This window comes from Schistocerca gregaria, chromosome 4 (genome assembly GCF_023897955.1).
Source record: "Schistocerca gregaria isolate iqSchGreg1 chromosome 4, iqSchGreg1.2, whole genome shotgun sequence".
Taxonomy (NCBI): domain Eukaryota; kingdom Metazoa; phylum Arthropoda; class Insecta; order Orthoptera; family Acrididae; genus Schistocerca; species Schistocerca gregaria.
This window is the reverse complement of record NC_064923.1, coordinates 521,531,129-521,552,133: the sequence shown is the minus strand read 5'-3', so window position 1 is coordinate 521,552,133 and position 21,005 is coordinate 521,531,129. Positions and strand designations below refer to the sequence as shown.

Genomic DNA, 21,005 nt, shown 5'->3' with positions numbered 1-21,005 from the left:
CTAGTGCCTCGCACTCATTGAACCCATCAGCTTTTTCTATGTTTGGTGGTAAGCAACTTTCTGATCAATAACTAATTCTCCATTGGAGGCCTGATCTATGAACAAATACACAATACCATCAATGGTCCATTTTTATGCCAAATACTTAATGGGACACCTAAATGGTTTATTTCTATCCATCGCACACCTTAAATGGGCTAGTCTGCTTCTGATTCAGTGCAAATATCTTCTTATGTGAACGAAAGACAAGAACAGCATCTGTTTCTCCCACCAAACTCTCAACACATACTACTATAGCCACTTAAATTTGGCTTACTCAGGTCAGTGAGTTAAGTCTTCTTTCATGGCTCCATAAAAATCTGAATCCATATCAAACACATAACTTATAAACATTGCTTTAATATTTAAACTTGTCAACAACTCCACTCCAAAATCTGTTCATGCTAAACGCTTTTGTATTATATCTGCAGTGGGTAACACAAGCTGCTTAGTATAATACAAAACTCCATCAGGATCTTTAAAGCTGAGAGAGCCCATGACAATTTTCGAATGAAATTTCTTCATGATGCCAACAAATCCATTTCTGTTGTGAACCAGCCATCAATGAGTACTCTCCTTTTCACACAATGATTCTCAAGCCATGAAAACCTCAATGACATATCTTCTCTCATGCTTTGTCTACCTTGTGTAATGTACAAAGATGAGAGATATCATGTCAAAACCTCTACCCTCATCCCCAAAGTGGTACTCCCTCACACATCAACCCATGTTTTATCATAGCCTGTCTCAACATAATTACTTCTCCCTATCTTATATTCCAATGATTGTTCCCCCAATGAAGATCCATGTGCTAGACCTCTCTCATACAGTAAGCTACTACCTCCTACTGCAAATAGTAACCACTATTTCCTATCCAGTCAGAGGAAGATCTATGTGTGGAGGCAGCCATATGTTATACTAAGAGCTCAGCACTTACTGTGCAGTGTTCTATGTGGATATGACAACTAACCAGCTGTCTACTTACTCAAATGGCTGCTGCCAAACTGTGCCTAACCATTAACTCAGTAACACGGATGATGAACATGATGCATCACAACATCAGTGACTACAATATTAACAAAATTTCATAAAATATATGTTGTGGATTCCTCTAAAAGCACATTCTACCTTGAAATGTACAGAGGAGAAGTGTCCAGCATTGGCTCTGTTCACATAAAGCCTTTTTTATAGACTTTCAGCAGCCTCCAATATTTTTCCAGTAGAGGTCCATTCTTTTATGTCCTTCCCATTCCCTTGCTGTCAACCTTTCCTCTACTATCATTTTCATACTTCTTCCTCTTCTGTCATAACACTCTAATTTCCTGCTACAAGTGCTCCTTCTCATTCTTTCCCTCATGATCCAATTTCTCAGTTTAGTGAGTGTGTCCATAATTGAAAGTCATTTGGTCACTGTTGCTAAGAGTACTTTCTCCTCATTTCTTGACTCTCAGTACATTTATACTCTCTCTTTGCTCCACATCATATCCCATCTCCCTATATTTAAATCCCTACCACAATACCTATCTGATTGGACAAAACTGTTCATAGACAGTCAGTGACACGAAAGTCACAAAATTGGGTGAGAGTATCTAGTACGTGCTGCTGCTACTGTCCTCAGGATGCCACATTCAACAGTTAAAATCAAACAATGCAAAATCCAGGATGGACTGTATCCATATAATGAAAAGGAAAGTTGCTACTCACCATATAATGGAGATGCTGAGTCACAGACGGACACAATGAAAAGACTGTCACAATATAAGCTTTTGGTCAACAAGGCCTTTGTTGAAAACAGACAACAGAACCCCAACACACACACACACCACACACACACACACACACACACACACACACACACACACACACACACACACACACGACTCCAGGCTATGGCATATGAAGCTACACCCAGTCACACAATCAATAGTTATGCATTCTTCTATATCCTGTGGGTCTATTCTAGTGACATGAGGAGTGCAGCTGACACCACCAGCAAGAGAGGTTAAGTCTGTCCTAGCACTCATCATAATGAGTATGCTTGTGTTAATAGTATAACACATCCCACAGCAATCACTGTATGAAACCAACTTAGCTATTTTTGGTATACCCATTTGAATAACTCTGTAACTTTGATTATGTGCTCATTATTGATGTTTTGGCTATAAAATGGATTTCATTTTGCAGCTTTTGGAACTGTCTTGAGTAGGCAAGCTTTCAGACTTTTAGGTACAATTTGATCTCCGAAATTTGGGTTGCTATGTTCTGATCTTTTTACATTATAGTGTTTTTTCCCACAGTGCCTCTCCTAAGCCATACATCCCTCTCCTAACCCACATGTTCCTCTCCCCCATAACAATTCACCATCACTCTCTTTGATGCTACACCTCATTTACCACAACTGTTTAGGAAATTAAACATGATGGTTGGCAGCCAATTAGAAACTTCCAACTGCAAGGGTGTTTTAGAAATCTGCAGATTTGGCACAGACACACTGTTAGCTCTCCCTGTTACTGCTCAGACTTCTGAAATAAATCTCAAATGCCCAATAGAAAACATTATTTTTGTCTCTAAGTCACCCATACATAGCGCATCTTCTTCACAAAAGCCACTTTTAGAGCTAGGACGTGGGACTGTGCCGATGCAACAAGTAATGTTGGTGCACTTGACACACACACACACACACACACACACACACACACACACACACATACACACAGCTGTACTCCTTGCAATACAATTTCAGTATTTAACTGATCTTCACTGGCACTACATGAGAGTATCAAGTATCATAAATCATGGTTGAACTTCCATTAGTATATAATGAAATTTTGTATACTAACAAGAATATTATTTAATAAATATGTTGTTATCATTGACAGCATCTCTTATTCCAGAAGAACAGCAGTTGATAAGAGCTCAATATTTTCTTCATCATTATGTGGTTTCTTTATTTTTCATGTGAACAGGGCACCAAATCATTCAATCTTGATTCAATACATTGGTGGAAATACGAACAGGTTACTGAAAAAATATAACTCATACACACACAATCTACTGGTTTGCTGCATACATTTTCACTGTTTTAGCCAACTTGAGAAAAGAAATAAGCCAACTGAGACCCAGTGTGAGCAATTTTTCCAATATTGACAGTAACGTGGATCACTGTCAGTCCCAGTAAATACTCTATGTTAATTCCTAAATAATCCCAAAAAACATTTTGTTACATCAGACAATTATGGAAATGGCTGAGAGGAGGGAGAGTGGGAGAAACAGTGAGAAAAATGGGAGGGGGAGGGGAAGAAGCAGGTGTGAGGCTGCAATAAGATGAGACACACACTTAGGCACTCGAGACAATGCACATGTGGACCTCTCCATATGGCCCATTAAAGGCTATTTGGAACACCAAGCTGAGAGGAATGCCAAGGCACCTAAATACAAAATTTAAGAAGAAGGACCCACAGTTCTACTACAATAGTCACAGTGAAACTTCAGTAAACATTAAACTTTCGTTTACAGATTATTTACAGTATCTGACATGCTCAGTAGAAGAATCACATATAAACCCTGATGAATTGAAAATATGGTACTATTTTCTCAACAGTGAGTAAGTTAATTTGATATACAAGAATGGTAAGCTCCAATATAAGTAGGTACCTGACAAAATCGATTATGTTAGAGGAGCAGCTGACACCATTTGAAGTATTCGAATGATTGCTGTCAGGCAATACTCCTATCAAGAATAGGATTATCGGAGAGCATGCAGTGTGTGATAGTTATTTGATTACAAGATCCTATGAAGCTACACTGACTTATATTTGAGGCACTGAGAACCACAAGGGGCTAAAGCCCAAACACAAAATTTTTTAAGAAAAATAGATGTGCTTGAAAATAAAATTTGTAGACAAATCACCAGTCTCATAGATCTGGACTGTTTTTGGCCGCCAAGTCTCAACACCCTATATTTCATATGAAACAACAATGTACCCTCTGTATATTACGAAATATTAATTAATATTTAGGATTGTAGTTGTTATTAATGTAAATTAACAAAATTTGCTTATGCAGGCTAGTGACAACAGTGTTTCTGACAGTTGTAAAGCTTGTAATTAATGTGAAACTACACTCACAAAATAAAGAGAAGATACCAAATGCACCACATGCAAAATTATAACCTATTCAAAAACTTTCAGGTACTCACTATCATCATTTTTATTAAGCACACACTGGTAAAACCGCTGATATACCTATGACTATGGGGTAATACTACTATATACATAACGTAGATGTTAAATTATTTTGCATGGCTAGAAAACAACTGAGCAGTGCGTTGTGCTTTCGGCTCTTATGAAAATGAATACCAGAGAAATCGATGAGGCAGCTTTTCTTGAACATTCATATAAAAATATGGGACTACAGATATAGATAAAATTGGTTCATAATAAGATCGACAGATGTAAGGAGCATGCACGCATACATGCTGTTGTTGTTGTTTTGGTCTTCAGTCCTGAAACTGGTTTGATGCAGCTCTCCATGCTACTCTATCATATGCAAGCTCCTTTATCTCCCAGTACCTACTGCAACCTAATCTGCTTAGTGTATTCATCTCTTGGTCTCCCTCTACGATTTTTACCCTCCACGCTGCCCTCCAATACTAAATTGGTGATCCCTTGATGCCTCAACACATGTCCTACCAACCGATCCCTTCTTCTAGTCAAGTTGTGCCACAAACTTCTCTTCTCCCCAATCCTATTCAATACTTCCTCATTAGTTATGTGATCTACCCGTCTAATCTTCAGCATTCTACTGTAGCACCACATTTCAAAAGCTTCTATTCTCTTCTTGTCCAAACTATTTATCATCCATGTTTCACTTCCATACATGGCTACACTCCATACAAATACTTTCAGAAACGACTTCCTGACACTTAGATCTATACTCGATGTTAGCAAATTTCTCTTCTTCAGAAACGCTTTCCTTGCCATTGCCAGTCTACATTTTATATCCTCTCTACTTCGACCCCAAATAGCAAAATTCCTTTACTTCTTTAAGTGTCTCATTTCCTAATCTAATTCCCTCAGCATCACCCGACTTAATTCTACTACATTCCATTATCCTCGTTTTGCTTTTGTTGATGTTCATCTTATACCCTCCTTTCAAGACACTATTCATTCCATTCAACTGCTCTTCCAAGTCCTTTGCTGTCTCTGACAGAATTACAATGTCATCGGCAAACCTCAAAGTTTTTATTTCTTCTTCATGGATTCCAATAATTCTCTGAATTTTTCTTTTGTTTCCTTCACTGCTTGCTCAATATACAGATTGAATAGCTTCAGGGAGAGGCTACAACCCTGTCTCACTCCCTTCCCAACCACTGCTTCCCTTTCATGCCCCTCAACTCTTATAACTGCCATCTGGGTTCTGTACAAATTGTAAATAGCTTTTCGCTCCCTGTATTTTACTCCTGCCACCTTCAGAATTTGAAAGCCCGTATTCCAGTCAACATTGTCAAAAGCTTTCTATAAGTCTACAAATGCTAGAAACATAGGATTGCCTTTCCTTAATCTAGCTTCTAAGATAAGTTGTGGGGTCGGTATTGCCTCACGTGTTCCAACATTTCTACGGAATCCAAACTGATCTTCCCCGATGTCAGCTTCTACTAGTTTTTCCATTCGTCTATAAAGCATCTGCTTTAGTATTTTGCAAACGTGACTTATTAAACTGATAGTTTGGTAATTTTAACATTTATCAACACCTGCTACCTTTGGGATTGGAATTATTATATTTTTCTTGAAGTATGAGGGTATTTCGCTTGTTTCATACATCTTGCTCACCAGATGGTAGAGTTTCATCAGGACTGGCTCTCCCAAGGCTGTCAGTAATTCTAATGGAATGTTGTCTACTCCCGGGGCCTTGTTTCGACACAGGTCTTTCAGTGCAGTATTATATCTCCCATTTCATCTTCATCTACATGCTCTTCCATTTCCATAATATTGTCCTTAAGTACATCGCCCTTGTATAGACCCTCTATGTACTCATTCAACCTTTCTGCTTTCCCTTCTTTGCTTAGAACTGGGTTTCCATCCGAGCTTTTGATATTCATACAAGTGGTTCTGTTTTCTCTGAAGGTTTCTTTAATTTTCTTGTAGGCAGTATCTATCTTACCTGTAGTGAGATAAGCCTCTACATCCTTACATTTGTCCTCAAGCCATGCCTGCTTAGCCATTTTGCATTTCCTGTCGATCTCATTTTTGAGACGTTAGTATTCCTTTTTGCCTGCTTCATTTACTGCATTTTTATATATTCTCCTTTCATCAATTAAGTTCAGTATTTCTTCTGTCACCCAAGGATTTCTACTAGCCCTCATCTTTTTACCTACTTGATCCTCTGCTGCCTTCACTACTTCATCCTTCAAAGCTACCCATTCTTCTTCTACCATATTTCTTTCTCCCATTCCTGTCAATTGTTCCCTTATGCTCTCCCTGAAACTCTCTAAACCTCTGGTTCTTTCAGTTTATCCAGGTCCCATCTCCTTAAATTCCCACCTTTTTGCAGTTTCTTCAGTTTTAATCTACAGGTCATAACCAATAGATTGTGGTCAGAATCCACATCTGCCCCTGGAAATGTCTTACAATTTAAAACCTGGTTCCTAAAATTCTGTCTTACTATTATATAATCTATCTGGTACCTTTTAGTATCTCCAGGGTTCTTCCATGTATACAACCTTCTTTTATGATTCTTGAACCAAGTGTTAGCTATGATTAAGTTGTGCTCTTTACAAAATTCTACCAGGTGGTTTCCTCTTTCATTTCTTACCCCCATCCATATTCAGCTACTACATTTCCTTCTCTCCCTTTTCCTACTCTTGAATTCCGGTCACCCATGACTATTAAATTTTCATCTCTCTTCACAATCTCAATAATTTCTTTTATTTCATCATACATTTCTTCAATTTCTTTGTCGTCTGCAGAGCTAGTTGGCATATAAACTTGTACTACTGTAGTAGGCATGGGCTTGGTATCTATCTTGGCCTCAATAATGCATTCACTATGCTGTTTGTAGTAGCTTACTCACACTCCTATTTTTTTTATTCATTATTAAACCTACTCCTGCATTACCCCTATTTGATTTTATGTTTATAACCCTTTAGTCAACTGACCAGAAGTCTTGTTCCTCCTTCCACCGAACTTCACTAATTCCCACTATGTCTAACTTTAATCTATCCCTTTCCCTTTTTAAATTTTCTAACCACCTGCCCGATTAAGGGATCTGACATTCCACGCTCCGATCTGTAGAATGCCAGTTTTCTTTCTCCTGATAACGACATCCTCTTGAGTAGTCCCCTCCTGGAGGTCCAAATGGGGGACTATTTTACCTCCGGAATATTTTACCCAAGAGGACACTATCACCATTTAACCATACAGTAAGGCTGCAAGACCTCGGGAAAAATTATGGCCGTAGTTTCCCCTTGCTTTCAGCCATTTACAGTACCAGCACAGTAACGCTATTTTGGTTAGTGTTACAAGGCCAGATCAGTCAATCATCCAGACTGTTGCCCTAGCAACTACTGAAAAGGCTGTTGCCCCTCTTCAGGAACCACACGTTTGTCTGGACTCTTAACAGGTACTGGATTCAGTACTTTATGTCACTCCACCTGGTTTAGCATTGGATGTTTTATTGAAAGCCATTTATATAAAATTGCAGCCTATTGCTAACTTAGAACTGTTACAATTTGTTGAGCATGGCATCAGAGACACTTTTTTTTTAATGTTCATATAGGTGGGCAGTAGAAAACAACCAATTCATGGAAATTTATGTTAACAATATTTATGACTATTATGTTACATATCTCATCATTAATAAATAATTTCTACTGATGGGCAAAGATGTATATGCCCTCCACCCCTTCAAGTGTTACAGTTGTCATCTAATGCACTAAACACAGTTTTAAATATTTATGAAATTGATTCTGTATTAATGCCAATATGTATTGCTAAAAAATGCTCTCACTGAGTCTCCACTGACTTATTTCTTTTCTCTAATTGACTCCAACAGTGATAATCATTTTGTAGAAAAGCAGATGTGGTGAACATGTGAGTTGTGTTTTTTCAGTGACCTGTTCTTTTTTCTGTCAATGTAATGAATTAAGGTAGAAGCTTTAGTGGCCACGCTGACATAAAAAATAATTGAACCATGTGGTGTATATGAAAATGTCAAGCTCATAGTAACTGCAGTTATTCTGCAATGAAAAAAGCTTTCAACAATGATTCCAGATCAATGTGATCAAAATTATTGAAATATATTTTTGTCAGCATATGTGATTTATTATGTACTGCCAATAGTTCATCTGTGCTTTATACGAGGTGCCTTCAAGTTCTAAGGCCTCCGATTTGTTTTCTCCGGACTGGAAAGAGATAGAAACATGTGCATTGTTTTAAAATGAGGCCACATTCATTGTCAATATGTCCCAGAGATGGCAGCACCATACAGCAGATGGAATTTTACCACCAGCGGCGAGAATGAGAACTGTTTTAAATACTTAAAATGGTGACGTTTTCCTTACTTGAACAGTGTGCAATCATTCGTTTTTTTTAATTTGCGTGTTGTGAAACCAATTGAAATTCATCAACAGTTGAAGGAGAACTGTGGTGATGGAGATATGGATGTGTCAAAAGTGCGTTCGTGGGTGCGACAGTTTAATGAAGGCAGAACATCGTGTGACAACAAACCGAAACAACCTCGGGCTTGCACAAGCCGCTCTGACGACATGATCGAGAAAGTGGAGAGAATTGTTTTGGGGGATCGCCAAATGACTGTTGAACAGATCGCCTCCAGAGGTGGCATTTCTGTGGGTTCTGTGCACACAATCCTGCATGATGTTCTGAAAATGTGGAAAGTGTCATCCACGTGGGTGCCACGAATGCTGACGGATGACCACATGGCTACCCGTGTGGCATGTTGCCAAGCAATGTTGACATGCAACGACAGCATGAATGGGAATTTCTTTTCGTCAGTTGTGACAATGGACGAGACATGGATGCCATTTTTCAATCCAGAAACAAAGCGCCAGTCAGCTCAATGGAAGCACACAGATTCACCGCCACCAAAAAAATTTCGGGTAACCGCCAGTGCTGAAAAAATGATGGTGTCCATGTTCTGGGACAGCGAGGGCATAATTATTACCCATTGCATTCCAAAGGGCATCCTACAAAAATGTTTTGACGAACAAATTCCTTCCTGCACTGCAACAAAAACTCCTGGGAAGGGCTGCGCATGTGCTGTTTCATCAAGACAACGCACCTGCAAATCGAGCTAATGTTACGCAACAGTTTCTTTGTGATAACAACTTTGAAGTGATTCCTCATGCTCCCTACTCACCTGACCTGGCTCCTAGTGACTTTTGGCTTTTTCCAACAATGAAAGACACACTCTGTGGCCGCACAGTCACCAGTCATACTGCTATTGCCTCAGCGATTTTCCAATGGTCAAAACAGAGTCCTAAAGAAGCCTTTACCGCTGCCATGGAATCATGGCGTCAGTGTTGTAAAAAATGTGTACGTCTTCAGGGTGATTATGTCGAGAAGTAACGCCAGTTTCATTGATTTTGGGTGAGTAGTTAATTAGAAAAAAAATCAGAGGCCTTAGAACTTGAATGCACCTTGTATTGCTCAAATGTGTACCAACATGTATCAGCTATATGTGTAATCTTGCTTTTTTCTTTTAGTTTAATCATTGGTATTTACTCATTTGAAATGCAGGATCACACAATGATATTGTCAATGTGATCTTGGACTTCTTTTCTTGCAATGCCTCTTTACTGACATCATGAGGTCAACTGTGGAATTGTACCTCAAAACTCCACAGCCTTCCTACTATTTTCTTTGTGCTACTATGACTCAGCTATCTCCCACATTTAGGTTTTCTCAATTTGCCAACTGTTAATAAATTATGTCTGGCATGGTTACTTCACAAATTATAGCCTATGAAGTAGTTACGGGAGCAATCCATATTGATTTACCCTTTAGTCATTCCCATCATTCATTGTGTGCCATCTGATTCACCATTGCAGTCATAAGTATGTGGTGCTTTATCCTATCACAGGTGACAAAACAATCACTATAAGCACACAGTGCAGCCCATTTTCCCAACTGCTTCATTTCAAGAGCAGATAACATGGAGTGTAATCATCAAGGACAGGAGTGGGTAATGAAGTTTCTGTTGAAGGAGGGTGTAAACAGTTCAGATATTCACAAGTGATTGGCAGCATTAAGCGGAGAGTATGCAGCACCACAAAAAATTCTGTGCAGTTGGGCATAAGGCTAGAAAATTTGCCACATATCAAAGGTGAAAGAACCAGTTCTGGTAGAAAAGAGACTGTGGTAATATTGGACAGCATGTAAAGAGTGGAAATCATATCTAAGTGAATAAGTACATCATGTTCACGGAACTATTGATGACCACATGACTGCAAACAGTCAAATCCATTAAATATCTGGAAGCACGCGCATGGAGTTATTTAAAGAGCAACCACCACATAAAAATCACCGTTAAAACAGATGCCAGGCAGATTCAGTGTAACATTTGTCAGGAAGTTCAGTCCACACACAATGGATGCAGCCTACAAAACCATCATTCAACCAGTACTAGAATACTGCATGTCAATCAGACCCGTAGCATTTAGACAGAGAAAATAGGTCCAAAGAGGAGTCACGCATTTCACTTTAGGTTCATTCCTCACAATGAACAAACATCTTAAGCTTGGGAAGGTGTCCACTACATGGGCGCCCAAACCACTGAATGCAGCACAAACACAACAGCACAAGGACATGTAGGTTGATCTCCTTCAAAACCTCCATCAGGATCCAGAATTTTTTGTGTCCAGATTTGTGGCAAGACTTGGGTCCAGTGCCATGAGACACAGACTGGAGCACAATCAATGCAGTGGCCACATACAGGTCAGTCTCTGCTGAAAATGTTCCATACAGCGTGTTCCATGGGAAAACACATAGTGACAGTCTTTTGGAAGGTGGAATCCTCCTGATTGACTGGCTGGAACCAGGAACCATCATTAATAGCACATTGATGTGAATGCTCTTTGAAGGTTGTGCCATGGAATTCAAAAGAAATGCCCAGGAAAATGGGCAGAAAAAATGTTCTTGCAACATGACAACACTCATCCCCAAAAACTAGTCACATGACCAAGGCATCCATTACCAACATGGCGCTCCAGGTACAGCCACATACACCATATTCTCCTGACTTGGACCCTTTTGATTACCACCTATTCAGGGCTATGAAAAACCTCTGAGCAGACATCATTTCATATATGTCCAGAGGTGTGTTTAGATGTCCTGTGATACATGTGAAAGACCCCGAAAAAAGGTATTTGAGGAGGGCCTACGAAGTGTGCGCAGCTCAATGGAAACTATGCTCAGAAAGTGCATGTGTCAGTTAAGGCATAGAGGTTATTACAGATAAACAATATTAGAGAAGGGGAGTTGATACCATATAGCAAAGATGCTGAGTCAAAAAAAAAAAAAAAAAAAGAAAAAAAAAACACTTATAACTTTCAGCCATTAATGCCTTTGTCAAAAGGCCCAAACCTATAATTGTGTGAAACTTCTTGTTGTGCCTATCGTGACTCAGTATCTCTGCTATAAGATGAATAGCAACTTTCCTTCTCTAATATTATTAAATTCCATCCTGGATCTTCCATTGTTTTCCACCATATTCATGGAATAAGAGAACATAACCTTATTTGATAATTTCTCCAATGTATTTGCAACTACTTTCACATGGCAAGAAGTAAAGTGGTTTTAATGTTAAACACGCAGGAGAAAAAATTTCTTGCATGGTGAAGAAAGCTTTTGGAATTGGACTTTTGGATTCAACCGCCTCTTGTTACACTGATCAAAAACTGATTAATACATGTATAGAGAAGAATTTTAAATTACTTTTGACAGTTAGTTATTTGCCTTTGATGAAGGTTGTGAAGGTGATTACTGAAAGCTTAGGACAGTACATAAGTTGCTGTAGTAAGAGAGCTGAGAACATTTTATCCATTCATGCCTGATGTCTTCCCAGTTCGCAGTATGTATTTGCTCACACTATTTCTGTCTGTTAATACAGAGCAATGTTTAATGCTGAGTCACAACACAGACAGAGAGAAATACCATATGTGTGATAACATAATTGCATTGGAAAGTTTGTTCTCTCCTCTTATAACTGACAGAGTAAAATGTTATGGATGAATATATTGTGATGAGGTTCAGGAAATTCCTTTGTAATGATCATATAATTCAGCGGAATAGAACTGAACTAAACTCCTGCCAAACAGGCCATGAAGGCCCTGTTGTCATCCTCAGGCCATAGGTGTCACTGGATGCAGATATGGAGGAGCATGTAGTCATCACACTGCTCTCCCAGCCATATGTCAGTTTCTGAGACTAAATTCAGTGGGAAGCTCAGCAATTATTCAGTAATTTGGGTTTTCCCACCTTGAGTCAACTTCTGTACAATTTCATGACCAACAAAACACATCATAATATAATGTATTAAAATAATCTGCACCACACATTACAACATCATACTGTTTGCTGAGGCTAATGCAGGAATTTTACTAACAAATACATTCCAGGTATGTAATTTTTACCTTTAATACCATTACTGTCTATGTCTGCTGCATTTGAAAGACTAATGCCAAAACCTCGAAGATGTGGATAAATAAGGGAAGCAGTAATTTTTTGTGACAATTTCAGACTTTCATAACCTCCATTATAGATGTATACTGCACCACGTCCATTGTCTTCATAAGGAGCACCAACAGCTACATCTGAAACAATACTCACTATAAATCCTAGGCATCTTGTGTTGTGTATAAATAAACAACATGCAGGAAAATTCTAGGTTCAACTTTCTTAAACTATCAGATTCATTTGCGTTACATCACATTCATAAAATAAGTTGTATGTTAATGATATTATATTTTAGATACAAGAAAAAAATAGGAAAAGTCAGACTTATTTTACACTATGATAATATTCATATAAAACAGGGAAAACAAGTTAATTTTATACACACAGTTCCCACTTATTTAAACAAATGTTTTTATTTTGCTGTAACTCTTACATCACGGACACATTGTGATAGAGCACAGCTACTTAAAAGAATCATATAAAAAAATTCAGGTTCAAGAATGAAGTTACAAAATGTAAACAATAACAGAAAGATACACTCCTGGAAATGGGAAAAAGAACACATTGACACCGGTGTGTCAGACCCACCATACTTGCTCCGGACACTGCGAGAGGGCTGTACAAGCAATGATCACACGCACGGCACAGCGGACACACCAGGAACCGTGGTGTTGGCCGTCGAATAGAGCTAGCTGCGCAGCATTTGTGCACCACCGCCGTCAGTGTCAGGCAGTTTGCCTTGGCATACGGAGCTCTATCACAGTCTTTAACAATGGTAGCATGCCGCGACAGCGTGGACGTGAACCGTATGTGCAGTTGACGGACTTTGAGCGAGGACGTATAGTGGGCATGCGGGAGGCCGGGTGGACGTACCGCCGAATTGCTCAACACGTGGGGCGTGAGGTCTCCACAGTACATCGATGTTGTCGCCAGTGGTCGGCGGAAGGTGCCCGTGCCCGTCGACCTGGGACCGGACCTCAGCGACGCACGGATGCACGCCAAGACCGTAGGATCCTACGCAGTGCCATAGGGGATCGCACCGCCACTTCCCAACAAATTAGGGACACTGTTGCTCCTGGGGTATCGGCGAGGACCATTTGCAACCGTCTCCATGAAGCTGGGCTACGGTCCCGCACACCGTTAGGCCGTCTTCTGCTCACGCCCCAACATCGGGCAGCCCGCCTCCAGTGGTGTCACGACAGGCGTGAATGGAGGGATGAATGGAGACGTGTCGTCTTCAGCAATGAGAGTCGCTTCTGCCTTGGTGCCAGTGATGGTCGTATGCGTGTTTGGCGCCGTGCAGGTGAGCGCCACAATCAGGACTGCATACGACCGAGGCACACAGGGCCAACACCCGGCATCATGGTGTAGGGAGCAATCTCCTACACTGGCCGTACACCTCTGGTGATTGTCGAGGGGCACTGAATAGTGCACGGTACATCCAAACCGTTATCGAACCCATCGTTCTACCATTCCTAGACCGTGTAACATTACAGGACATATTGGGACATATTGAAGTATTCGATACTGTAGACTTTTAGGGGATGTCGATACAGATATGCAAAATGTAAAGGGAAACTTTGGTGATGTTTAAATATTGTACTGTGTCAATATTAGGACATTTTGCACAGAAAGAACAAAAATAGAATTAATGTAAATATATATTAGTGTTAGTAACTTATTTTCATTCAATTTTGTAATTATATTTCATTTTGTAAAAGAAAGACTCACTGTTTGCTGTAGCTCTGATTAATTGTATAAATTATCAGTTTTGAGCTAATTTATTTCGTATAATACGGACAAGATACTTTTAAAAACTCACCAGCTAAAGAGAAAGTCTGTAAATGAACATTTAATGCACACTTCTGGAACTTTCTATGGAGAAATTCTATATTATGATCGCAAAAATACGAAAACTTGTGAAAACTGTTTCATAACCTAATTTCGAAAGATGATTTGTATCAAGAAATATTGCTAAAAAGATTTATTTACGTTTTGAAACACGATTTAAATCATTTTACATATAAATAGTTGTTCTAAATCACTCAAGAAATATCCAGAATCAAATGTCAAGATATTTCTGGAAACATCGGTACAAATCTGGTGAAGGTTATCCAGAAGCTGGTAGAAAAATGTTATAAAATCTATTTGGAAATTATGCTTGTAAGAATTTATGTGTACTGATCCTTTTAATTACTTTAATCTGTACTAAAATTCAGTAATGTCTAATTTAGTTTTAAGTCGTGAATTGCTATCGTATTGTAAACAAAACATTGTCAAAGACTCTCATTGTTTGGAAAGATATTAATACACCTAGGAGTTGTCAGTTGCCAGTTCGGATATGCAGTGCGGTTAGCTCTGAGAGTCAGTTGTTGAGTCTGTGAAGCCTGTCAGTTCTTTTTGGTAAATAAACGTCTGTAATGAAGAATTACTTGTTGTTGTCAATATGAACTCAAGACCTTTTGCACGAAGCAGACACCTCCTAATGCAACGTTTTAATTTGAAGTTAAGGAGGACCTGGAATGTTATAATTTGGTTGAGGAAGCTGGGATCACTATAAGTGCAAACAAATTGAAGTGGAACGATTTAATTTGGTGTTGAGGAGCTGAAATGTTTTAACCGGCAAGGGAACTTGCTGTTCCAACAGGACAATGCACGTCCGCATGTATCCCGTGCCACCCAACATGCTGTAGAAGGTGTAAGTCAACTACCCTGGCCAGCGAGATCACCGGATCTGTCCCCCATTGAGCCTGTTTGGGACTGGATGAAGCGTTGTCTCACGTGGTCTGCACGTCCAGCACGAACGCTGGTTCAACTGGGGCGCCAGGTGGAAATGGCATGGCAAGCCGTTCCACAGGACTACATCCAGCATCTCTACGATCGTCTCCATGGGAGAATAGCAGCCTGCATTGCTGCGAAATGTGGATACACACTGTACTAGTGCCGACATTGTGCATGCTCTGTTGCCTGTGTCTATGTGCCTGTGGTTCTGTCAGTGTGATCATGTGATGTATCTGACCCCAGGAATGTGTCAGTAAAGTTTCCCCTTTCTGGGACAATGAATTCACGGTGTTCTTATTTCAATTTCCAGGAGTGTATAAAAATCAAAGACAAATCTATTTTTTAAAAATTTATGTGTTTTTACAAATATTAATAGTGAGTAAGGAAATAAGTCAATAGACAGCCATGGGCTGTCAGTGGGAAATTATCTATGCTGGTAACTACACATACATCTACATTTACGTCAATACTGTGCATATCACTGTGAATTGGATGGCAGAAAGTACCTCACTGTATCACAATTTGGGACATCTTCACACTCCATTTCCATATGGGGCGCAGGTCGATAGTCTACTTAAGTGTCTCAGTGAATGCTATAATGACTAATGAGATTTGATTTGATTTATTTCTTAATTTCCATGAAATGTCTTTGCATTTTGAGAATTTTGTAATTCTGAATGTAGACTGATGGAAGAGCAGATGACACAATGTTTGACTTAGTGCTGGGAGATGTTAAAGAGGTTTCCTAAGAGACAATAACAGTACGCAAATAACATTGTGACAGGTGACAAGACTTGGCTGTAGTAGTATGATGCACTGACTAAGACTCGAAACAAAGTTTGGGTCTTTGAAGATGACGTAGTGCCTTCCAAAGTCAACCAATCTTTGAAGAACCTGCAACCAAAGTTAAGAAAGGACACTTGGTTCCTCTATCATGACAATGCTCCAGCTCACCACACCAAACTATGCACCAAACATTTGGGGGTAAGGACTGAAGTTCCTTGACCACCCTTCTTACAATCCAGACTTTGCTCCTTGTGACTTTTCACTGTTCCTGCATGTGAAAATGAAGTTGAAAGGAGTGCAGTTTTCAAGTGATGAAGACCTCCTGAAGGCTTGGGCCAACGAGTGTACCTTACTCCCTACAGAAACTTGGGAGAACTGGTTTAGGGTTTGGTTTCCAAAGATGGAGAAGTGTGTTCAGTGTGGCATAAATTACTTCAAAAAACTTAAATAAATAAATCTGTATTAAAAACTTTCCAAGTACCCTTTGTAAAATTGTGAATGACTGATGTGTTGTCCAAAGGATACTACTTTTTCCACATTTTAAAGAGTGAATTTTATATTTAAAAACATCTAAAGCAAGTTACCAATATTTGCATTTGGAACTTATCAAGATCTGACTAATTATATAATCATCTTTTATCAGACAATACTTAACTGCAGGTACCTGCATCATCTGTAAAATGTCTGATTTTACCACAAATATTGTCTGCAATACACAATGCGAACACCGAGGCTCCCAATATAGTTACCTATGACATGCCTGAAGTTACTTCTACATCTGTTGATAAATCTCCATTCAAGATAACATGCTGTGTCCTAGCCTCCAACAAATTCTCAATCCAGTCACAAATACTGTATAATACTCCATTTGATCGTACTTTTGATAATGAGCTTATGTGAAATACTGAGCCAAGGAACACAGCAAATACCTGACTGATGTGATTCCCTGTTTGTGTCAAAACATGTGGTGCATGATAGAAATCTTCTCAGTGACAAATCTAAAGTGTCCGATGAGAACAATTTATGTGTGCAACAATAAGAATGCAGTGGGAATGCATTTACATCTGTTGGACGAATATTATGAAAACAAATCCTCCAAACCAATGTTTCATGACAATTAATCTGTAAAAAAAAACGCACCACTTGTCATAAAGAAAGCGTGTAAACTATCTGAGGATGAATCTCAACAATTCAAAACTGGTAACGGTACCCTCTGAATAAAGGAACTGAATGTAAATTTGTGGCTGGTTGCTCTCCTAACACCATCAACATTTGTCTCCAAAAACAGCCAAGATCTCCATCATGTCATCAAATGACAAAATTGCATACTGCTACTGTCCTCTTGAAAGCCAAATGTCTTTCATTCAGCCTCTCCCCTTCTATAGGCTTATCCTTTGTTTTAATCATAGTCTCTCTTTAAAAGCTTCTTTACAGTGACTGTATACCATGGAGAATTCCCCACATGGAGAATCCTTCCCACCATAAGCAGTTTTTCTAATTACAAATCTATCCAGTGGTTTGTCAGTTACTCTTTTAAACTTGAGTCATACCTCCTCTACATTTCCAAGTAATGCAATGAAATAAGACATACTGCCTTCTTATAACTTTACTGAATTTGCGTATATGTCTTCTTGATTTAATTGGATTTTGCACTTTGGTAATCATTGTTGCTACAATGAACTCATACTCACTGATACAAGTTTCATAGTGGACATCCCCAAAAAATTCAGGCCTACTTGTTGCCGTTAGATTCAGTACACATTGATGGGAAATAAATCACAACAAAAAATAATCAATGAAGAGTAACGACATTTCATGAATACATTTGTCTTGGTAACATATTTAAGTGATTAACCTTGCAGGATCACAGGTTAATGTACGCACAAGATAAGCCTTTTCAAATGTGAAATGCTGGTACATTAATAACCAGTGTAGCCACCAGAATGTTGAATGCAAGCATGCAAATGCACAAGCATTGTGCTGCACAGGTGCCAGATGTCAGTCAGTGGAATGGAGTTCCATGGCTGTTGCACTTAGCCGATCAATACAGAGGCAGAAAATGCTGGTTGTAGATGACACTGGAGTTGTTGTCCATCGATAATCCATAAGTGTTCAACTAGAGACAGATCTGGTGATTGAGCAGGCCAAGGCAACATGCTGACATTTTGTAGGGCATGTGTGGTTACAACAGCAGTATGTGGACAAGTGTTATGCTATTGGAAAACACCCACTGGAATGCTGCTGATGAATGGCAGCACAACAGGTTGAACCACTAGATTGATGTACAAATTAGCAGTCAAGGTGCATGGGTTAACCATGAGAGTTCTCCCGCTGTCCTACAAAATCACACCCCACTCCAGGTGTAGGACCAGTGTGTCTAGCACACAAGCAAATTGACTGCAGGCCCTCAACTGGCCTTCTTCTAACCAACACATGGCCATTACTGGCACACAGTCAGAACCAGGTTCCAGCAAAAAACACAACATACTTCTGCCCTGACCTTCAATGAGCTGTTGCCTGACTCCACTGAACTCGAAAATGATGGTGGTTTGGGTTCAGTGGAATGCACACTACAGGGCACCTAGCTTGAGCTCTCCTTGAAGTAACCAATTTGTAACGGTTTGTTTTGTCACTGTGCAGCCAACAGCTGCTCAAATTGCTGTTGTAGATGCAGCACAATGTGCCAGAGCCATATGGAGAACATGATGGTCTTCCCTGTTAGTAGAGCCAAATAGCCATCTGGAGGCCGGTCTTCTTGTGACCATACATTTACATGACCAGCACTGCCAGCACTGTAATGTGGCCATCTGGAGCCCAGTCTTCTTGCAACCAAACATTCCTGTGATCACCACTTCCAGTAATCATCTACAGTGCCTACATTCCTGCCAAGTCTTTCGGCAACTTAGCAGAAGGACCATTCATCTTCTCATCATCTTATTACACAACTTTGTTCAGACTCAGTGAGGTGCTGATAATGGTGTCTTTGTTCCTTACACAATTTCTTGGCTAACATCAACTTAGCACATCCAGTCTCATGCTCATAATCATTACAGTGTGTATTTAAAGCAAATCTGATAAACATCATTATACTTATAGTGGTGCTACTAGTGCCACTCCTATGCAAGTGGCATAAAATCTAAATGGACATCATCTTTCAGATGTAGAAACATGCCTATCAACTTTTGTTTATGTCACACAACTCTTTATTGGTTTTGTTTTCCCCACACCCAGCAGTGTATTTCCAGCATGAGTGAGGTTCTGAACTACCTGTCCAAGGTAGTTCTTGGAGAATGCATTTAGGAATGTTTTGCAATATATCTTGTTGGGGGTGAGTCTGAATCCAGTTGTACAAGGGTTGTACCAAAAGTAAGGTTCCCAATGAGCTACAGCCTCGAGGGAAGGTGCTAGTGTAAATCCAACAACAGCGCCGTGTGCACTGGTTCTCCCACCCTCGAGCCCACCCATCCACAGTTCGCTAAGTTGCTCAGTAATGGTATGGCAGTCATCAAAGATGGAAGTGTTGATCAAGGCCCCCACAAGTGTGAGGTTCATGCAGTAATCCGGATTCTCCATGCAAGAAAGTTACTGCCCTTGGAGATTCATTGGCAACTGACTAAGGTTTATGGTGAAGAGTGCATGGCCATTCAGTACATCTCCCAATGGTGCAGGGCTTTTTCTGAATGTCGGAAAGAAGTTCACAATGAAGAATGGAGTGGAAGACTACCAGTTTCAGATGCAATTGTCCAGAAGATCAACAGTGAACTGCTCAAAGATCAGAGGCTCACTGTCCGTGAATTTGTTGAACTTATTCCTGAAGCTTCTCATGGTACAATTGAAAGAACTTTTACAGAAACATTGGGTTATTGCAGTTTTGATGACTGTTTTGGGATTATAAGGGGATACTCTCCTTGATTTCATGCAACCTGGGACAACAATAACCTCAGACAGATATTGTGTTCCAACCCTCACTTTTTTTTTTTTTTTCATGTAAAGCAGAAGCTGTTAACATTCTTGGTGTTCTGTGGACTTAAATAGAGCCTACATTTGTTACTGCTTATGAATCCATGTGTGAAACTTCTTGATTTAAATGCATAGTGAGTATGTTGCTCAAATTCTACTTTATTATTGTTTGCATTCATTTCCTGTACTTTTGCACATTTAATGAAGAAATCCATGATAGCTTTTGGCAGAATTGGTTAGCAACTTTATTACATCTTGTGACAGAATGAGTATGTAACTCCACTTTGAATTGTATTGCTTCTTGCCACTGAGTGTCACATATTTCACTGTAGTTTGCAGTGTATGGATGTAGATGTAGATGTAGATGAGTATGCTTTGTACTCTTAGTGACAAGAATGCTCTTCCTTGCAAATACCAGAAATGCACCAGCATTAATACTAATGTGTTCAAACATTATTAACCGGCACTTCAAACAATACATTTTAGCAGAAATCATGCACTAAAAAACACCCTTTGCAGCGAAAATTTCTGAGATCGCCTTCAAATATGAGACATTATGAAAAATGGATGTGAACAATAATAGCATAGAATATGAGCAATATAAGTCAAACAAATTTAAATTGAGCAGGTCACACTTTATTAGTGCTGCCAAAAGCAGAAATAAACAGCAATGAGTCCACAGATTACCATGCAATGACACAAACTCCTACTTTATATGAAACTAAAACAAATATGGAATGATTTACT

At 39.4% G+C, this 21,005-nt stretch overlaps 1 protein-coding gene across 2 annotated transcripts in view; it reads right to left on the bottom strand.

The window, feature by feature from the left end:
- LOC126268028 (integrin alpha-PS5-like) overlaps nt 1–21,005 on the bottom strand; it is a 554,707-nt gene that overhangs the window by 202,203 nt on the left and 331,499 nt on the right. For both annotated transcript variants that reach the window (XM_049973448.1, XM_049973449.1), the window contains exon 11: nt 12,689–12,868. In XM_049973448.1, the coding sequence (XP_049829405.1) occupies nt 12,689–12,868 (180 nt within the window). The remainder of the gene's footprint in view (nt 1–12,688; nt 12,869–21,005) is intronic.